The 17,783-nt window shown below is 47.1% G+C and overlaps 1 protein-coding gene across 13 annotated transcripts in view; it reads left to right on the forward strand.

The window, feature by feature from the left end:
• The window catches only part of PEBP4 (phosphatidylethanolamine binding protein 4), a 269,036-nt gene that overhangs the window by 70,272 nt on the left and 180,981 nt on the right, over positions 1-17,783 (forward strand). For 10 of the 13 annotated variants that reach the window (XM_082401982.1, XM_082401983.1, XM_082401989.1 and 7 more), the window contains one exon: positions 7,645-7,746. The exons of the other annotated variants lie outside the window; for them this stretch is intronic. In XM_082401982.1, the coding sequence (XP_082258108.1) occupies positions 7,645-7,746 (102 nt within the window). The remainder of the gene's footprint in view (positions 1-7,644; positions 7,747-17,783) is intronic. 13 annotated transcript variants of the gene reach the window in all.

The raw sequence follows: 17,783 nt of genomic DNA on the forward strand, positions 1-17,783 counted from the left end.
GGCAGGGTTGTCTCTCAGTAACAAGAATGTGTTACAACTTTCAAAGCCCCTTCCCTGTCCTGACGGTCCTTATCTCTGATCAGTCCTGAGAGGTGGGCCAGGCAGGGGTCTCCGCCCATGATGGGGAGCCCGAGGCCTCATTTGAGTATCATCACAACCTTGTGGACATCGGTTTGCTCTAACACACAGAGATGTTAAGTGATGAGACCAGAGCTCGGATGCTCTGGCCCCTATACCGTGCTCTTTCCCATGCCCCCTCCATCCCGATGGTCCCGAGTATATAGTCCGTGGTGACATTTACTGACCGTCTTCCACGCAGCCAGACTCTGTGCTAAGTGCTTTATGGACATTATCGCACTAAAACCTTACAACTACCAGCACAGTGGGGGTGATTACCTTCATTTTACAGGTCAGGAAACTGAGGCACAGAAAGATTCCATAGCTCATGAGCAGCAGGGTCAAGATTTTAACCCAGGTCTGCGTGGGTTCCAAAGCTCATGCCCTGACCATGCCACAGCACCACCACCTAAGCGGTACAGGGCGACCTGCAGTGCACCCCAAATGGCCTGAGCTGTTTCCCGACTGCCACCAGGCTCCAGGTCCAGGAAGAAGCCAGTTCCTAAACCAACACAGGGAAGAAGTGGGTTGTGGAGTTCCTCTTGTTCATCAGCCCTCATGGGCTGATGGAGACCCAGCAATGTCAAGTGACTTAGCAAAGGGACAGATTGAGGGGGTGCGTGCAGAAGTGTGAACAAATCAGGGGCTGTTTCCTCCCCACCTGCAGGTCTGTGCCACGAATCCAAGGTAAGGTCAGGAGAATCCATCGGACGTTCTAATTCCCAGGCCTGAGTTCTGCCGGCCACATCGGGAATGCAGAGATCCTTGACGCGCCCTTAGGGGCAGGCCCGGCTGGTAGGCGTGGCTCTCCAGGCCCAGCTGGTTGGAAGGCGATGGCCTCCTCTACCTTCTGGAGCTGCAATTGCAAGAGCCGACACCAGGGGGAGATAGGCAACCGTCATCCTACCCCGTCGGGGTGAGCGGGCTGGGTGGCCAGGGTCTCAGGCACAGGCAGGCAATGGCCAGGGCTGTGGGACGGTGGAGACCTGCCTGGTAATGGAGAAACAGAGGGTCCCTGACTTGGGTTGAGTGTGCACGCCTCTGCACCCCTTGCTCACCTCTCCTTTGCCAGCTGGCTGTGGAAATGCCCTTCTATTCAAATACAAATATGCCTGGACTGGAATTCCTTACCCCAGGGGCCATGAACTTGAAATGCCCTCAGGGGCCAGGCCCCTACTGAGGTGGGTGAAACAGCTGGTTAGAAGGCAAGGAGGAGGGCAGAGGCAGACCTGCACACAGAGAATGCCCCTCACATCCCACCTGGTAGTAAAAAGTTGTTTTAAATTGTGTTAGTGGCCCTCTGTTCATCCCGTCTTGCTTGCCTGCGGACTTGACCTGCAGAGTAGGAAGAGTCTGGCGGCACTGGGAGCTGCGGGGTGTGGGAGGTGACTCCTTGGTTCACAGACGCTTGGAGCCCGAGGGCTGGTATGAGAAGCATCCAGGGCTCTGGCTTTGCCCAGACCTTGTCTTACATCCTAGTTGATTGCTCATAACGCCATGACCTTGAGCAAGTTACTTCTCTCTGAGATTCCTTTTCCTCACCTTAAAATGGGTATAAGATCCACTTCTGGTAAGATGAGCGATCAGTCATCAATCCTAAACTTCCCTTTTTTAAAAAAACAAATTTATTTATTTATTTATTTATTTATTTATTTTTGGCTGTGTTGGGTCTTCATTGCTGCACGTGGACTTTCTCTAGTTGCGGCGGGAGGGGGCTACTCTTCGTTGCGGTGCGCGGGCTTCTCATTGCGGTGGCTTCTCTTGTGGCAGAGCATGGGCTCTAGGCGCACGGGCTTCGGTAGTTGTGGCTCGCGGGCTCTAGATCGCAGGCTCAGTAGTTGTGGCGCACGGACTTAGTTGCTCCACGGCATGTGGGATCTTCCCGGGCCAGGGCTCAAACCCGTGTCCCCTACATTGGCAGGCAGATTCTTCACTACTGTGCCACCAGGGAAGTCCCAATCCTAAATTTTCTTGGCCCATCAGCAGCATTTGGTCTGGCTGGTCTCCTTCTCCTCCTAGACGTGGTTTCTGGGACCCATACTCCAGATCTGCCTTCTCCGTTTCTAGTTCTTCACTTCTTGGTCCCCTCTGCTGGGTTCTCCTCCTCCTGCCAGCCTCTCCATGCAGGATACCCCAGGCCTCAGGGTTTGGTCTTCTTGTCATCTTTACCTACACTTTCCCCCTCGGTGGTCTCATCCAATGTCACGGCTGTAAATGTCATCTGTATGCTGTCCTACTCACATGGCCACTGGGGTGACTGATGGACGCTCACAGGCAACATGTCCAACCCCAGTGCCCAGTCTCCACCCTCTCTCCCACCATACATCCAACCCACCAGGGAACTCTCTTGTCTTCGCTTTCAGAATCTATCCGGTCGCTGACCACTTCTCTCCTCCACTGTTTACACCCTGGCCAGAGCCACCTCCTTCTACCTGGATTATTGCAACAGCCTTGTAACTGTTCTCCAACCCACCACACCTGCCCCAGACGCCCAGCGTACCCCCAACAGGGCAGCCAGAGCGAGCCTTTACATCTCCACTTCAGATCAGTTCACTCCTCTGCTCAAAATCCTTCCATTTCTCCTCAGGTCACCCGAGTGAGAGCCAAAGAGCTCACAGTGGCTTACAAGACCCCATATGACCTGGCCCCTTGTCACCCCTCTGACCTCGATCCTGTCATTTTTGCTTTGCTCACTGGCTCCAGGCCTCCTGGCATCCCATCTGCTTTTTTTTTTTTTTTAATGAATTTATTTTTTTTATTTATTTATTTTTGGCTGCGTTGGGTCTTCATTGCTGCGCGCAGGCTTTCTCTAGTTGCGGCGAGCGGGGGCTACTCTTCGTTGCTGCACGCAGGCTTCTCTTGTTGCAGAGCACGGGCTCTCGGCGCGCGGGCTCCAGTAGTTGTGGCTCACGGGCTTAGTTGTTTCACGGCATGTGGGATCTTCCCGGACCAGGCTCGAACCCGTGTCCCCTGCCTTGGCAGGCGGGTTCTTAACCACTGCGCCACCAGGGAAGCCCCTGCCGTCTGCTTCTTGACCACAGCAGCTATGCTTGAGGGCCTCTGCATGGTGGTTCCCTCTGCCGGAGTCTGTCCTCCCCCTCACATAGTCATGGTACACATCCTCACCTCCTTCCGACTCTGCTTAAATGTCATCTTCTCAAGGAGCCCTTCCCAACCCCAGCCCTGGCACCCCTGAGCCTCCTTATCCCTCTCTACTTCTTTCCATCATATTTATCACCTTCTAAGCTACACACAGTTTCTTTAGTTATTATGTTTATGTGTTTGTTTTGCCTATTCCTGCCTCTACCCCACAGCTGGGATATAAGCTCCATGAGGGCAAGAATCTTTGGTTTATTTGCTGATGTATCCCAAGCACTAGAACAGTCTCTACCACATAGTAGACACTTAATAAATGCTTGTTGAAGGAAGATTATTGAATGATGATTACGAGAGATCATGTAAGTAAAGCCTGTCGGTGCCAACACAGGAAGCATTCAGTAAATGATGATGGTGATGGTGGTGGTGGTAGTTATAATAATCTTCTCCAACGCCCAGGTGACTAGTGCATCCTGCAACGTGAAAGCTGAGGCAGGGCAGTGACTAGAAGACATGGGATACAAGGCAGAGGGTTGTGAGTTTTTTAGGGGTTTAAGGAGAGATAACAGAGAGCAGGAGATGGAAGGGAAATATTTTATCCCTCGTTGGAAAGGAATAGACCACCATGGCTGGACACAGCGGTATGCAGAGAATAGACACTAGTAAACCTGTGGAATGAATGAATAAATCCCTTGCCTTGTCAGCACATGCAGAGATGACTTTAGTAACTGGGCAAACAGCCTTGGCAAAAAGTTTTGGGCACTAAATTGAAATAGGGACAATGGAAGGAAGGCAGTTATCTCCTGAGGCTGGACAGAGGGGGGCAGTCTGGGAAGGGGGGCATCTTCCCAGATGGCATCTGAAGTTAACCACCCTCTGCTTGGGATCACAGCATCCTGCCTGGTACTCACTGACTCTTGGGGCCCTTTGGGTGATTAGACTGAAGAGGAGGTCCACATCTCTGGGGAGCTGAAGTCCCAGGTTCCTTCTCCCCCACTCCCACCCCCTGTACTTCTTCTTCATGCAAACCTGGTATTTGGTGAAATGCAATGCCAGCAAGACTGCCTTTAGTTCTTCTTGCAAGTAGAGTGATGGTTAACTTCAGGTTTGGAATCTAATCCCTTGATTTCTAACGTGCTAAGAATGAAGCTGCTCGCCAGCTCTCCATGCATCTGGCGCTCCCCATCCTCCACCTCCCCATCTCACATGGGAAACAAAGCCACGTGAGGTGTACCTTTTTCAGTGTGTAATCATGGAACAGCTATTTCCTCCTCCCTGTTCATTTCTTCCATTCACTAGCAAAAACCAGGACTCCATGGAAAGGTGCCTGCAAGGCTGAGATCTCCTGAAAGGCAGGAGCAGCAGGTCAATTCCTGCATCTCCCTGGCAACCATCTCTGACCTGGCGCTGCAGACTCCAGCCTCAGGACCATTAGACAAGAAAATGCGGAACAGCACCTGTATAAGAAATCCAGGCGTTTTAGAGCAGTCAGTGTGAAATGAAAACCACAAAGCCATAAAATGGCTAGAAAAGCAACATACAGATAAGTATTTATCGGACTGCAGGTTAGAGAAGGTCTGCCTGGGCGTAAAAATCAAAAGATAAAGTCATAAAGGAAAAGAAGGATGGATGTGAGTTACAACAATATTTGAAACTTCTGCACTTTAAAAAATGCCATAAACAAAATAAAAATCCAACGACAAACTGAGAGAACATATGTGCCATAAATATGGCAAAGGATTATTATCTTCATGCATAAAGAGCTCTTATAAATCAATAAGAAGAAGATGAATACCGCATAGAAAAAGGGGGCAAAGGATGTTAATGGGTGATTATAGACAGAAGAAAGTTCATTAAAAATGTGAGGGGAAAGCTTAATTCCATTTATAAGTCAAAGAAATGTAATTTTAAAAAATGGTATAGACTTTATTTAAAACCTACCAAATTTGAACTTTGGATTTTTTTTTTTTTAAGGAGAGTATACATTACAGGTAGAAGTACAAATTGCCTCAACCTTTCTGAAGGGGATTTGATAATGCATATTAGAATTATTCACATATTCATTGCATTTGAACAATAATTTTAGTTCTATGAATTTATTCTAATCTGATTAATGAGACATACACACAAATTGATGTAAAAGGATGTTCATTGTAGTGTTATTGAAAATAGTGAAAGAAAAAAAGAAAATCATCTAAAAAGCTCAACAATAGATTGGTTAAATAGAATATGTTCTATCCATATGAAAAAATACCATGTAGCTATTAAAAATCATGTTCTCAGGGAATATTTAAGGCTATTGGAAAGTCTTACAATATGTTTTTAAGGGAAAGAAACCAAATGATAAAACAGTAATTTCATGATAGTCCCAATTTTCAAAAATTATATCTTTTTATGCATGCATGCATGCATGCAAAAAAAAAAAAAACTAGACGAATGAAGAATACATCAAAATGTTAACATTGGATTGCTCCGAGTGGTGGGTTTAAGGGTAATTTTTATTTTCTCCTTTACACTTGTCTGTAATTTCCATATGTTCTCCAGTGAATGTGTATTACTTTAATAATAAGAGAAAAAATGCTATTTGGGGAGAGGAAAAAAGTGAATGCTAAGAGGAAAAGGCTTCAGCTACCCAAATGGTCTGAGTGCTGGTTGCTGTGGAAACTGTAACTTTGAATTGCCCAACTTTTTGTGAATTACTTCCCTGCTCTGCAGGGTTAGTGCTAGGGCTGGATTCAGCGTTATCAGGGCAGGCGTGGGCATGCGTCCAGGCGGGTGGTAAAACTGAGGGGCCCTGCCTCAGGCAAAGGCCCACAGGAGGACCCAGGGGTTCATTCCGGCTCCCTCTTCCCTTCCACGTATGGAGGGATCTTGTGTCCCGCGGGCAATGCCGGGGCACAAGCTGCCCCACGCACAAGTCAGCCAGGGAACCAAGAAGAAGCCCACTGCTTCTCTGAAAGAGTTCCCCCAGTGCCTTGTGGAGTACTATGGTTCTCATTAATCAGCCTTTCACCACTCCCAGCCTGGCACTTAAGGATGGGGTCCCAGCAGTGGCGTGGGGAGGCAGGGCAAACAGCTGATACAGCTGAGTCCCAGAGACAGTTCGCTGAAGTGAGGCATCTAAGCCAAATCCCAGCTCCAGTTTGAGCCTTGACCTTGTGCCGTCTTGCCTGCCTTCTCTTTAGCCCCTGGAGAGCAATCCCTGCTCTGAAGGGGAGCCGAGGACGAAGCACTAGCCCCAGGGCCTTTCAGGAAGCTGCCGGGGGGCTGGGTACCCCGAGTGCAAAGGCACTTTCAGATGCCTATTCTCGGAACACGAATGTCTCGCTGCCATTTGTGAATCCTGCTCCGAGCTCTAGGGTGTGGAGAACTGGTTGATTTATAGATCGAGGCAGCCACAAGTTGGAATTTTAAAAAGCAATGTGTCCTTTGAGCAGGAGCCCGGGCTGGGGGCTTTGCAGGCTGTCGCTTTGTCCCAGGAACCAGATGGAACTTGTTTTTCTGTTCACTTGGGGGTTTAACCCTTCGTGCACTCCCTCCCGTACAGCCCCACTCAGGAGTTGCTGCCTTTGGGGCAAGGAGTCAGCTATGAGACAGAATCCACGCATCTGAGCCTCCAAGACATTTATTGGATATGCCTCATCTTTTCAATCCCCTGCCTTGGTCGGATTATTTTGTTTTATTTAGCACAGTGACATGTGCCAGGCACTGTTCTAAGCACTTTAGAAATACTAACCCGTTTACTTTTCACAATCATTATTATCCCAGTCTTACAGATGAGTAAACTGAGGCACAGATAGGCTAAGCAACTTGCCCAAGGTCACACAGCTGGTGAGTGCTGAAGCTGGGATTTGAAGCCCAGCTGTCTGGTTCCCAAATTTGTGTGTTTAATCACAAAACCAGGGCTGCCTCTCAGAGAGCAGGCAAACGGACTCTGCTCTGAACAGTTTGGAGTTCCTGGGGTGATTCTTCCCACTTAAGCTATGAGAATGTAAGGCAACATCAGCGTGAGATGGAATCCAAGTCCCAGGCGTTTGTGCCTGAGATATCACTGCCATCCTGGGTCTGTCTCACCTGATGCTCCTTCACGCTTGTCACCTGATTCTCCCTGTTTATGAGGTCCGTGCAGCATAACGAGAGAGAGGTCCAGGGTTCAATGCCCTCCTCCACTCCACCCACAGCCTGTGTGAACCCAGGGGGATCCAGGGTCCCTGAGTTTGGAACTTCTGTTCTGCTGGAAAAACTTCGTGTCATATACAGTTTTCCTCCAGCAGGGGTCCTGGGGTCTGCCTTTGGTCAAGCTCTCTTGCCTATTTATGGAGCAAAGCCCACAGGGCTCTGCGAACGTTTGTGAAATATTGGAACCCCAGGCAGACGGAGCTGTTCCTTACCCCAGGGAAGTCAACACGGTTCTTTGTCCCTTCTGTACAGGGAAAGGAGTTGGACAGAGACTGGGGCTGTGACAGCGGCGGTCAGAGTTGGGTGTCCACGGCACCCAGGCTGCGGAGGGAGAGGCTGCAGCCTGGGGAGAGGGTAAGAAGGCATCAGGTGGGGCTTGTCACTTCCTCACCGGGGTCACGAGTGCCTGCAGGAACACTGTGCCTCATGCCAGGGGACCCGGGGAACTTGGGGTGGTTTACTCAGGAAATGACGTGGGGCTTGGAGTCATTTGGAAAAAATGGCACTGCAATGATACCATGCTTGAGAGTGAGCTGCTCTTTCTTTATTTTATTTTATTTTTATTTTTATTTTTGGCTGTGTTGGGTCTTCGTTTCTGTGCGAGGGCTTTCTCTAGTTGCGGCAAGCGGGGGCCACTCTTCATCGCGGTGCGCGGGCCTCTCATTGTCGCGGCCTCTCTTGTTGCGGAGCACAGGCTCCAGACGCGCAGGCTCAGTAGTTGTGGCTCACGGGCTTAGTTGCTCCGCGGCATGTGGGATCTTCCCAGACCAGGGCTTGAACCCCTGTCCCCTGCATCGGCAGGCAGAGTCTCAACCACTGCGCCACCACGGAAACCCCTGAGCTGCTCTTTCTAAGCTCACCTTCTGGATAATTGAACCTTGCCCGTTGACATACTCCAACTTCTTATTTTAATCGTTTTGTATGGCAGTCTCTCTAAAATAGATTACATACAACCCTGCCTTCTTAAACAATCTAATGAACATTGCTTAACCTCTGTTAAATGATTCCATGTCATCCTTGTAAACATCTGTCCCAGCCAGTGCCCTTGCTACCTACGGGCGTTTCTTCGGTGTGGCAGCAGGAGTTGCTGAGTCATGTTGTAGCAGGGCTTCCGGGGCTTCTAGCGGCTGAGGCCACGCCCCTGTGGGCAGGTCCAGCCTGGCCCTGCGGGGGAGGTATAGCCCTGAGGATAAGTCCTCTAGGACAGGGAATCGGAACCCTGGAGGCTGCCTCAGGGCCCCCAGAGTGTTTTCTCCCACTGTGCTTCTGACACCAAATGTGGGGTTTTATCCACACCCACAGCTAGCTCTGCGTCTCTCCAACATGGAGCCCTACAGTTTAACTCAGTTCTCACCGAACTACCCAGACTTAGTATCAGACTCCACAGGTTAAGGGCTCAGTCCCACAAGACCATCCCCTACTTCAGACGTTCATCACAAGCATTGGTGCCAAGGGTACCCACACTTCTCTCCGACTCGGCTAAAGAATTAGGGTCCCCACTACACATTCCCTTTCAGGTTCAATAATTTGCTAGGAGAGCTCACAGAACTCAGGAAAACAGTTTTCCTACTATTAGTAATTTACTATAAAGGATCCAACTCAAGGAACAGCCCAATGGAAGAGACGCACAGAGCAAGGCACGGGGGCAGGGGGTACACGGCGCTTCCACGGCCTCCTCAGGAGCAGCCCCTCCCAGCACCTTCAAATGCTCCCCAACTCAGAAGTTCTCCGGATCCCATCACTTCGGGTTTCCATGGAGCTGTCATTACAAAGGCATGATTGATTAAATCGCTGGACATTGGTGATTGACTCAATCTCCACCTTCTCTCCCCTCCTTGGAGGTCTGGGGGTGGGGCTGAAAGTGCCAACCCTCTAATGATGCCTTGGTCTTTCTGGGACCAGTCCCCACCCTGAAGTTATCTAGCGTCTTCCCCCACCCCACCCCCATCCCCGCCCCCAACCAGTCACCTCATTAACACGCAAAAGACATTCTTAATCACTCTGGAGATTCCAAGGGTCTTAGGAGCTCTGTGCCAGGAACCAAGGACAAAGACCAAATATATGTTTCGTGTTATGGTACAGTTGTGTTTGACAGTGTAGAGAGTGGATGGGTGGTATTGCAGGTGACTTTATATGAAATTAGGCAGGACCAAGAGGGGACTCATCCCTCTCCAGGGGTCGCAAGCTGCTGATTAACATGACACACTCCCTCCAAGGGCACAGGCAACTCCAAGAGGGCAGAGAGAGTCAGTTAACTTCACAGCTGAAGGCCCTGAACCTAGGACTATGCTGGCACCTGGCAGGTGCCTGATCGATAGTTACTGACTGTGTAATTGACAAGCAAATGGCTATTTTGCACCAGTCACCTGGTCTCATGTTAATGTCTTCATCAGCTTCCCTTTTGCTGTCCCTGAGTCTTCAGTGAATCTGTGATGCATTGCTCTTTTCACAGTGGTACTGAGAACAAAAGCTTCAGTTCTGTGTCTGCGCTCTGCCCTCCCTGTAGAGGTGGAACGTGCCCAGAACAGGGGCTCAGAAAGAAGAACAGGAATCTTGAGGAACAGGAGTCTGAGATGCTTGTGGTCCAGCTGCCCTACCCAACACGGAGTTTCTTTTTTCTGGAGCCAGTTCTGCCTTAGGAATATAGGTTTTATTTTATTTTCATAAGGAAGGCAGACTTTTTTTTTAGATCACTCACAAGTGATAGCTGTAGGGATCAAAGAAATTTGTAAGGTTATTTGTTTCTACACAAAACCACCCAACACTGCTAAAATTACTTTTAAAATTTATTTTCCTCCTGTCATCTGTTATTTCTTGCTCCTGTCAAAGATGATTGGTATCATTATGTCCCTTCTGATCTGCAGCAGGATGGGAAAGCTGATAACCAAGCAGGTCAGAATTATTTCTAAACCAAGAGTAAACAGGCTCAAAGTGAGAACGTGAGTCAAGTGCCTGAGATTTCGCCTACGAGCCCCGTGACGTATATGAGATGCCTCTGTGTGTATTTTTCGGAGCCGGGGGTGGGTGGTCAGGAAAGGAGCACAGGGGTGTCAGAGCATGAGCTTGAGGTCTAGAAAGACAGATGTGAGTTCAGCTTCCAGTTCTGTATCCAACTAGCTTCCCTAGTTTCTCAACTTCTTAGCCTTACTTCCCTCATCTGTGAAAGCGGATGATAATATCTACTTTCAGAGGATTAAAGAGGAAAATGGTCAAAGGAACCAATTTGAGTGCGGAGAACTTTCCCACAGTAGGCGCTCGGCCTTCCCTTTCTGATGCTCTGCCGTGTTCTGGACACCTGGGGTCGTGGGAGAGGTGACCTCCCAAGAAGTCGTTTTTATTGTCTCTCACATTTAAAGAGCCTATTATACATTTTGTGTTCCTCATCCTTGTCTCAAAACGGTCCCCTGGCCGGCACAACCCGTACCATGATCCCCGATTTGCAGATGAGAAAGCTGAAGCCGAGAGAAGTTAAGGATTTTGCCCAAGGTCACACGGGCAGGTGGGGATGGAGCTCCCACCAGAAGCTCGTTCTCCTGACCTTCTCCTGCTTTCTCTGCGCCTCGCCCCTCCTGTTGTCACCGGTTCCCCCTCTGTGTTCTTGACTTCCTCATGTGCAACGTTGGCTAATAAAACCTTCCTGGCCTTCCCGGCTGTCCCCCGGGGTCCAAGATGGTTTAGCTGCTGTCCCAGGCTCCAGGTGCTTCAAAAGACATGATGCCCATGAAAGTTCTTTGAAAAAAGTAAAAGCGGTATACACGTGAATTCTGCCATTTTTCTGCTATCTTTTAATCCCTTTCTAATGACACTGGGTAGGTAAGATGCCTGACAGCCCTCTTCCCTCCATCCCCACCCCTCCCTCTATCCCTTCCCCCCGACCCCAGGGGAAAAACAACCAGGAGTCAGAGCAGCTTTCCCAAGAGGATTGACACTCCATAGTCCAGAATCCCGGGGGCTCAGCATCAGGCCGTACACAGCAGGGCACACCCAAGAAACCTTCCAGAGGAGAAAGCTAACAAGCACTCTTTTTTTTTTAACCACCTGTAAAAGCAAGTCTTCCTCATGCCTGGGCTTTTCAGAATTAATGGTTTTGAAGGTCCAGCCATCTCCTGTGAGCACTTCAGGCCCCTCAGACCGAGACATGAGCTGAGTGAGCCCTGCTCTGTCATCCCAGGGCCAAGACTCCCCAGGAAGGGGCTGGCTCTTGCCCAAAGGGCCTTGGGCTGGGGATGGGTAAGGGAGGGGGACTGATGGCCAAATGCCGAGCAGCCCTTGGCTCTGTAGGTCTGCGTCCAGCTTGCTGAGGGCAGCTTTTCCCTCCAGAGAGCAGGGCGTGATAAGAGCTAACTGGTCAGGTGTGGTCCTAAGTTCTTCAAGTACCGTCATCCTTTAATCTTCCCAGCAATGCTGTGAGGTGGGTGCTATTGTCATCCCCATCTTCCAGGTGAGGAAACAGGAGTGTAGCTGGCCCCAGGTGCTGAGCTTCAGAGCTGGCCTTCAAGCCCACGGGTGATCTGGCCCTAGAGGCTGTGTATTAACCACTACACTTCACTGATTGTCTAGGACAGTGGACTGTAATTCCAAGCCACATTCCCTCCAGTGGAAACATCCACTGGAGGGACTAGCAAAGTGAGACTTGGGTTCAGTTTCCCTGCCTCATCTAGTTTCCATGGTGAGGCCCGTCCCTCTCTGCCTTCCTCAGCTCCTCCACTCTGGTGGGTAAGGGAGCCTCCTCAGGTCTCAGCCCCTCAAAATTCACCCCTTTATTACCAGCAGGGCTCTCCAGCCTGCCCTGCCCTCCATCCTGGCTGCTGTATTTCAATCACAAATTTTCTCTTACAAGCAGTGTCTCATCTACCCCAGGCCCTCGAGAAAGACTTAGTAACTCCAGAGGAGAAAGAAAAGAGGCAAAGAGGACCCAACAGACTTCCCAGGGCCCCATTCTTGCTTCCTCCTGGGAAGGCAGAGCATGAGGGAAACACCTAATTCTCTCGGGTAAGAACATCAATGGTTGTCTTTCAAAACTTACCCTAAACCACAGGTTAGAGCACTTTGGTTGAGGTTCTTCATGTTAGATTGAGCTGTTTGATGACTGGGAGGATACTTACCATTTTCTGAGATGGTGTCTTAGTCAGCTCAGGCTGCCATGGTGAAATACCATAGACTGGGTGACCTGAACAACAGAAATATATCCCCACAGTTCTGCAGGTTGGGAAGTCCAAGATCAAGGTGCTAGCCAGTTCAGTCTCTGGTGAGACCTCTCTTGTCTTTTCTTGTAGACAGCTGCTTTTTCTCTGTGTCCTCACATGGAGAGAAGGAGAGAAGAGAGAGCAAGTTCTCTGGAGTCTCTTCTCATAAGGGCACAAATCCCATTGTGAGGGCCCCACCCTCACGACCTCATCTAAACGTTATCACCTCCCAAAAGCCCCACTTCCAAATACCATCACATTGGGAATCAGGGCTTCAACATATGGATTTGGGGTGGCCACAAACATTCAGTCCATAGCAAATTGGAAAGACTAAGGGAAGAGCATGTTTAGGGGATAGGTGCAAGAACTCAGGCCACCTGATCTGAACATGCTGAGTTTGAGGTGTTATCAGACATCCGGGGAGAGATGTTGAGTGAGTTTTTATACAGAAGAGTTTGATGTTCAAAAGAGAGGTCCAGGCTGGAGATAGAAATGGAGTTGAAACTTACGTCTCCAAACCACAGTTTTCTCAATTATAAAATGGGATGAGTAATACCCATCTCATAGGGTTGTTGTAAGTTTTGACGTAGAAAAACAAAATGCCTTGTGATGTTTCTATGCATGCTAAAACCAGAGAGCTAATTCTCGGAAGTTAAATGGCAGAGATAAGCCTGGCGAAAATTATGACACGGGTTGTCTTTGGTACCTCAGTCCTCCACAAATCATGTCCTTCCCCACATCTTTTTTTCCCCTAAGACATGGCAGCATCCTCTTTCTTCTCCACCCCACCCCCATCTAGGTCTGTTCTTCTCAAACACATCACATCACAGTGTGGTGACTGATAGCAGCTTAAAATGTTATCTGCCTCAAGGGATTTTGCATGCTAAAAGGCTGAACCGGTCTTAAATTTAAAGAAGAAAGAGAAAGAAAAGGAAAGGGCGGGGGAGGGCTGTATTTTCTCAATTAGAGGAAAAATATAGACTTTACTCAATATTAATTTTTTCCCCATACTTTTTATAGTCTTTCTTAAATCTTTTTCTTTCCCTATCAATGTCTACATTAAGCTTTAGTTTATTTATTTAGCATTTATAATATATGTATTTTTTAGTATATTTAGTATGCTTGATACTTGATTTAGCTATATATTTGTTTATATCTATCAGTGTATAAAGATTATCTATCTATCTATTGATCTATCATGTGTATATGGAGACAGAGAAACAGAGAACCATCATATGCTATGCATCAATATAAGTTGAGAACTACTGAGCTAAAGAAAAGAGACACTAATGGTGGGGTTTTAGGCATCATACATTAGGCGGTGAGATGGATTGAGGCTTCTGACACCTCTGAAATTCTATCCTGTCATAAATTTTCACTTCCTAAGTTCAGTGTAATTCTGGTTCTACCAATGAGCAAATTAGATTGGGAGAGTCTTAATAATTGCTGACCCTCAGCTTGAACAAGCAGAGAGAAGCCAAGGACAGGTGGGCAAAATGAGAAATGAAATAGGTGATGTGGTTTTCTAGATATCCAGAACTAGAAAAATCTTACTGGACTAAATGTCAGGAAAGTTAATGTAGAAATGCATCTGATTCAGCCCCAAGAAACCCATGGAGAGAGGGGTGGAATGAAACTGATCATTTGGATGATGAAGGGAGATCAGAAGAGACTCAACTTGGATGGAGGGTACTTGAACCCCAGTAATATCCCCACTGAACATCACAACCATCAGGTAAATAAGCCATTGGGGTGAGAATTCACAGGTAAGGAGAGGCAAAACTCCAAAAACAAGGACAAAATTCCTGATTACCAATGGATGTTAGCCCTGACCCATGCATTGCTCTAGCTCAGACCTTCATTATACCACGCTCAGGTTATGACTCAGCTCCCTGTCTCTTCTCCCAGATTAGTACATCTTCCTACTCTGGGCTCCCACATTACTCTACATCCTAAGAGCATTTATCTCACTCCACATCAGGATGTGGTGTTTTGGAATCATGTCTCTTCTCCCCAACTACGTCACTAGCAACTTCCAGGAAGCTGTCTCACATCACACATCAGCCCTGCCCCAGGACCAAGGAAGCACCGGGTAGGCAGTAATTGGGAGCTCAGGCAAGCAGGATGGCATGAAGCAATCTGCCCATGGGACGCAGGGTCCATGCCACTAGGCTGGGCTCAGGGCTAGGTCTCATCCCCTAGGAGGCAATCTCTCAAAAAGGCAGAACCTTCATCAAGGAAAACTAGATAGGTTACTGAAATGGACCTTAGGATGATCTTATCAGCAAATTGGACATAGCAGATGAAAGAATCAGTGAACTTGAAATAGATCAATAGAAATTATCTAAACACACATAAAGAGAGAAAAGAAGAGACAGAGCAGAGCATCCAAGAATTGTGGGACAATAGAAAATGTTCTAACGTACATGTAGTTGGAGTCCCAGAAGAAGAAAGGGACAGAACAGGGCAGAAGAAATATTTGAAGAGAGAATGGCCAGTACATATTTTAAGTAATGAAAGGCAACAAACCGTAGATTCAAGAAGCTCACACAACTGTAATCAAGATTAAACAAACAAACAAACAAAATACCAAACACCTAGGCATATCATGATCAAACTGCTAAAAACCAAAGATAAAGAGAAATTCTCAAAATTCTGAAGAGAGCCAAAGAAAAAACTAATGCTGGCTTTCCCCTCACCAAAGTATTTCTAAATACTCATAAAGGAAAGATGTTCTCAGGGGACAGAGTTAGGGAGTACACGAGGGGGGCAAATGTGTTAACCTATGCCAACATTTCTGTAGTTCTCTAGGTATTTAGATTCTTTCCTTTATATTATGTCAAGGAATTCCTGTCACCTCAATCTCATTTAGTGTAGGATACCACTGAGTTCAGACGTCATCATATAACCCACTGAGCAAACAGAACCACCCCCAGATGATCGAGCTAACTTTGGATCTAGAATCCATACTGATCAGTCTGGCCCAGTCTAAGATTATCTTCTTTTCTCTCTGATCTAGTATCTTTCCCACATATGTTTCTCAGATTTCGGGCAATAAATATAAGAAAACAAATGACAATTATTTTTGTGCGGAAGTCTGCTGTTTCAGGATCAGACTTTGTACCTCTCCATGGGACATGCTGAAATCTGACTCTAGAATAGGTTGTGAGCAATGAGGGTTCTCAGTGTGAACATCAAGAACAGGTGTTCTGTTGCAAGGCAAAGATCAGCCTTATCAGACAGAGAGAAGGGGTAGCTTCTGCTGGAAGGGGAGGTGCAGTGGGGTCTGAGGTTCAGCCATCTGAATCATGCATCCCACTTCAGAAGGCCCCAATCTTTCCCAGTCAGTGCTCTCTCCCATAAGAGACCTGAACTGAACTTAGGCTGTAATTCGGCAAACTGCAGGGTCAGTTTCCATTTCTGATTCCTATTTTGTTGGCCCTGAAGCTGCAGGCTACTTGAAGATAACCCACATCTCACTGATGTAGCATTCTGGGTTGTTTTTTTTTTTCCCCAAAGCTTCTTTCAGGTTCGTCATAAGTGTTCCCTGCTCTTCTGATTGTGCCTTGAGTCAAGAATTTAATCCCCAAGTTTGTGATTTTTTTCTTTAATCTCTCTACTTCGGGCAGAAGAAGCCATCTTACTCCACTGTCTTTATATTCATTAGTCCCAACATAATCAACTATCATGCAACTCTGCCAGTCAAACTCTTATCTTTAATAGACATTTTATTCTAAGCAACCACATTTGACAGTTAAGAATCTTTCACTACTGTAAATATCATGGGCTACCAGTGTCACATTTTATATTGGTAATCTGTTCCCCCATCTTCATCTCTGATTTTAAGCAATTTGATATCATGTACTTTGGTGTCATTTATGTCATGTTGCTTTTGCTTGGAGTTTCTTTTACTGAGCTTCTTGGATCTGTGGGTTTATAGTTTGCATCAAATTTAGAAATTTTTCAAATATTATTTCTCCTAATATTTTTTTCTGCCTCCCTCCTGCTTTCAGGAACTCCAATTACATCTATATTTAGCTACTTGAAGGTGCCCCATAGCTAACTGATGTGCCATTCTGGATTTTTTCCCCCAGTCTTTTTTATTCTCTGTTTTTCATTTTGGATAGTTTCTATTGCTATGTCTTTAAGCTCACTAATATGTTATTCAGTGTGGCTAAGCTTCTATTAATTCCATTGAGTATATTTTTCATCTCAGACATTGTATTTTTTTTTTTAAGCCCTTCCAAATCAATTTGGAGTTTTAAAAAATATGCTCCATCTCTCTTGGGATATTTAAGCATCCCTACCTTCTTGAACGTATGGAATATAGTTATAATAATTTTTAATGTCTACTACTTCTATCTGTGTCATATCTGGGTCTGCTTCTGTTGATTGATTTTTGTCCTTGTTTTGCTTCTTTGCATGCCTGGTAATTTTTTTTCTTTTTTTTAGGTGCTAGACATTGTGAATTTTTACTTTGTTGGGTATGAAATATTTTTTATATTCTTGTAATTATTCTTGAGTGTTGTTCCGGGGTGTAGGTGGGTTCACTGAAAATAGACTGATCCTTTTGAGGCTTGCTTTTAAGCTTTGTTAGTGGGGGACCAGAGCAGCCTTTTCCTAGGGTAAACTTTGCTCTACTGCTGAGTATTCTACTACCCCATGAATTGTAAGGCTTCTTTTTTTTCTTTTTTTCTTTTTTTTAAATCTGGCTGGTGGGAATACAAACTGTTCTTAGCCCTGTGTGAGCCCTGAAGATGTTCCCCTCTGTTCTTTTGGGAGTTCTTTCCCTGGACTTACATAGTTTCCTCACATGCAAATTCTGATCAGTACTCCACTGAAGACTCAAGGAGGACTCTCTGCAACTTCCAGAAGTCTCTGCACAGCTCTCTCTCTCTCTGTCCTGTGAATTCTGGGCACCTTGACCTCCTTGGACCCCCAGCCCTATCTCTTCAATGCAGAATGACTGTCAGATTCCACCTGGGTTCCCCTTCCCTGCTCTGCAGCCTGGAAACTCTGTTCAGGCGGTAAGCCAGGGTAATCGTAAGATTCTCCTCATTTGTTTTCCCTCTCTCACTGACCACTGTCCTGCACTGCCTGCTGTTCAAAGTCCAAAAACCACTGCTGCACATATTTTGTTCCGTTTTTTAGTTGTCTCAGGTGGTAGGGTAAATCTGGTCCCTGTTACGCCATCTTGGCTGGAAG

This window comes from Balaenoptera borealis (genome assembly GCF_965194805.1).
Source record: "Balaenoptera borealis genome assembly, chromosome: 8".
Classification (NCBI taxonomy): domain Eukaryota; kingdom Metazoa; phylum Chordata; class Mammalia; order Artiodactyla; family Balaenopteridae; genus Balaenoptera; species Balaenoptera borealis.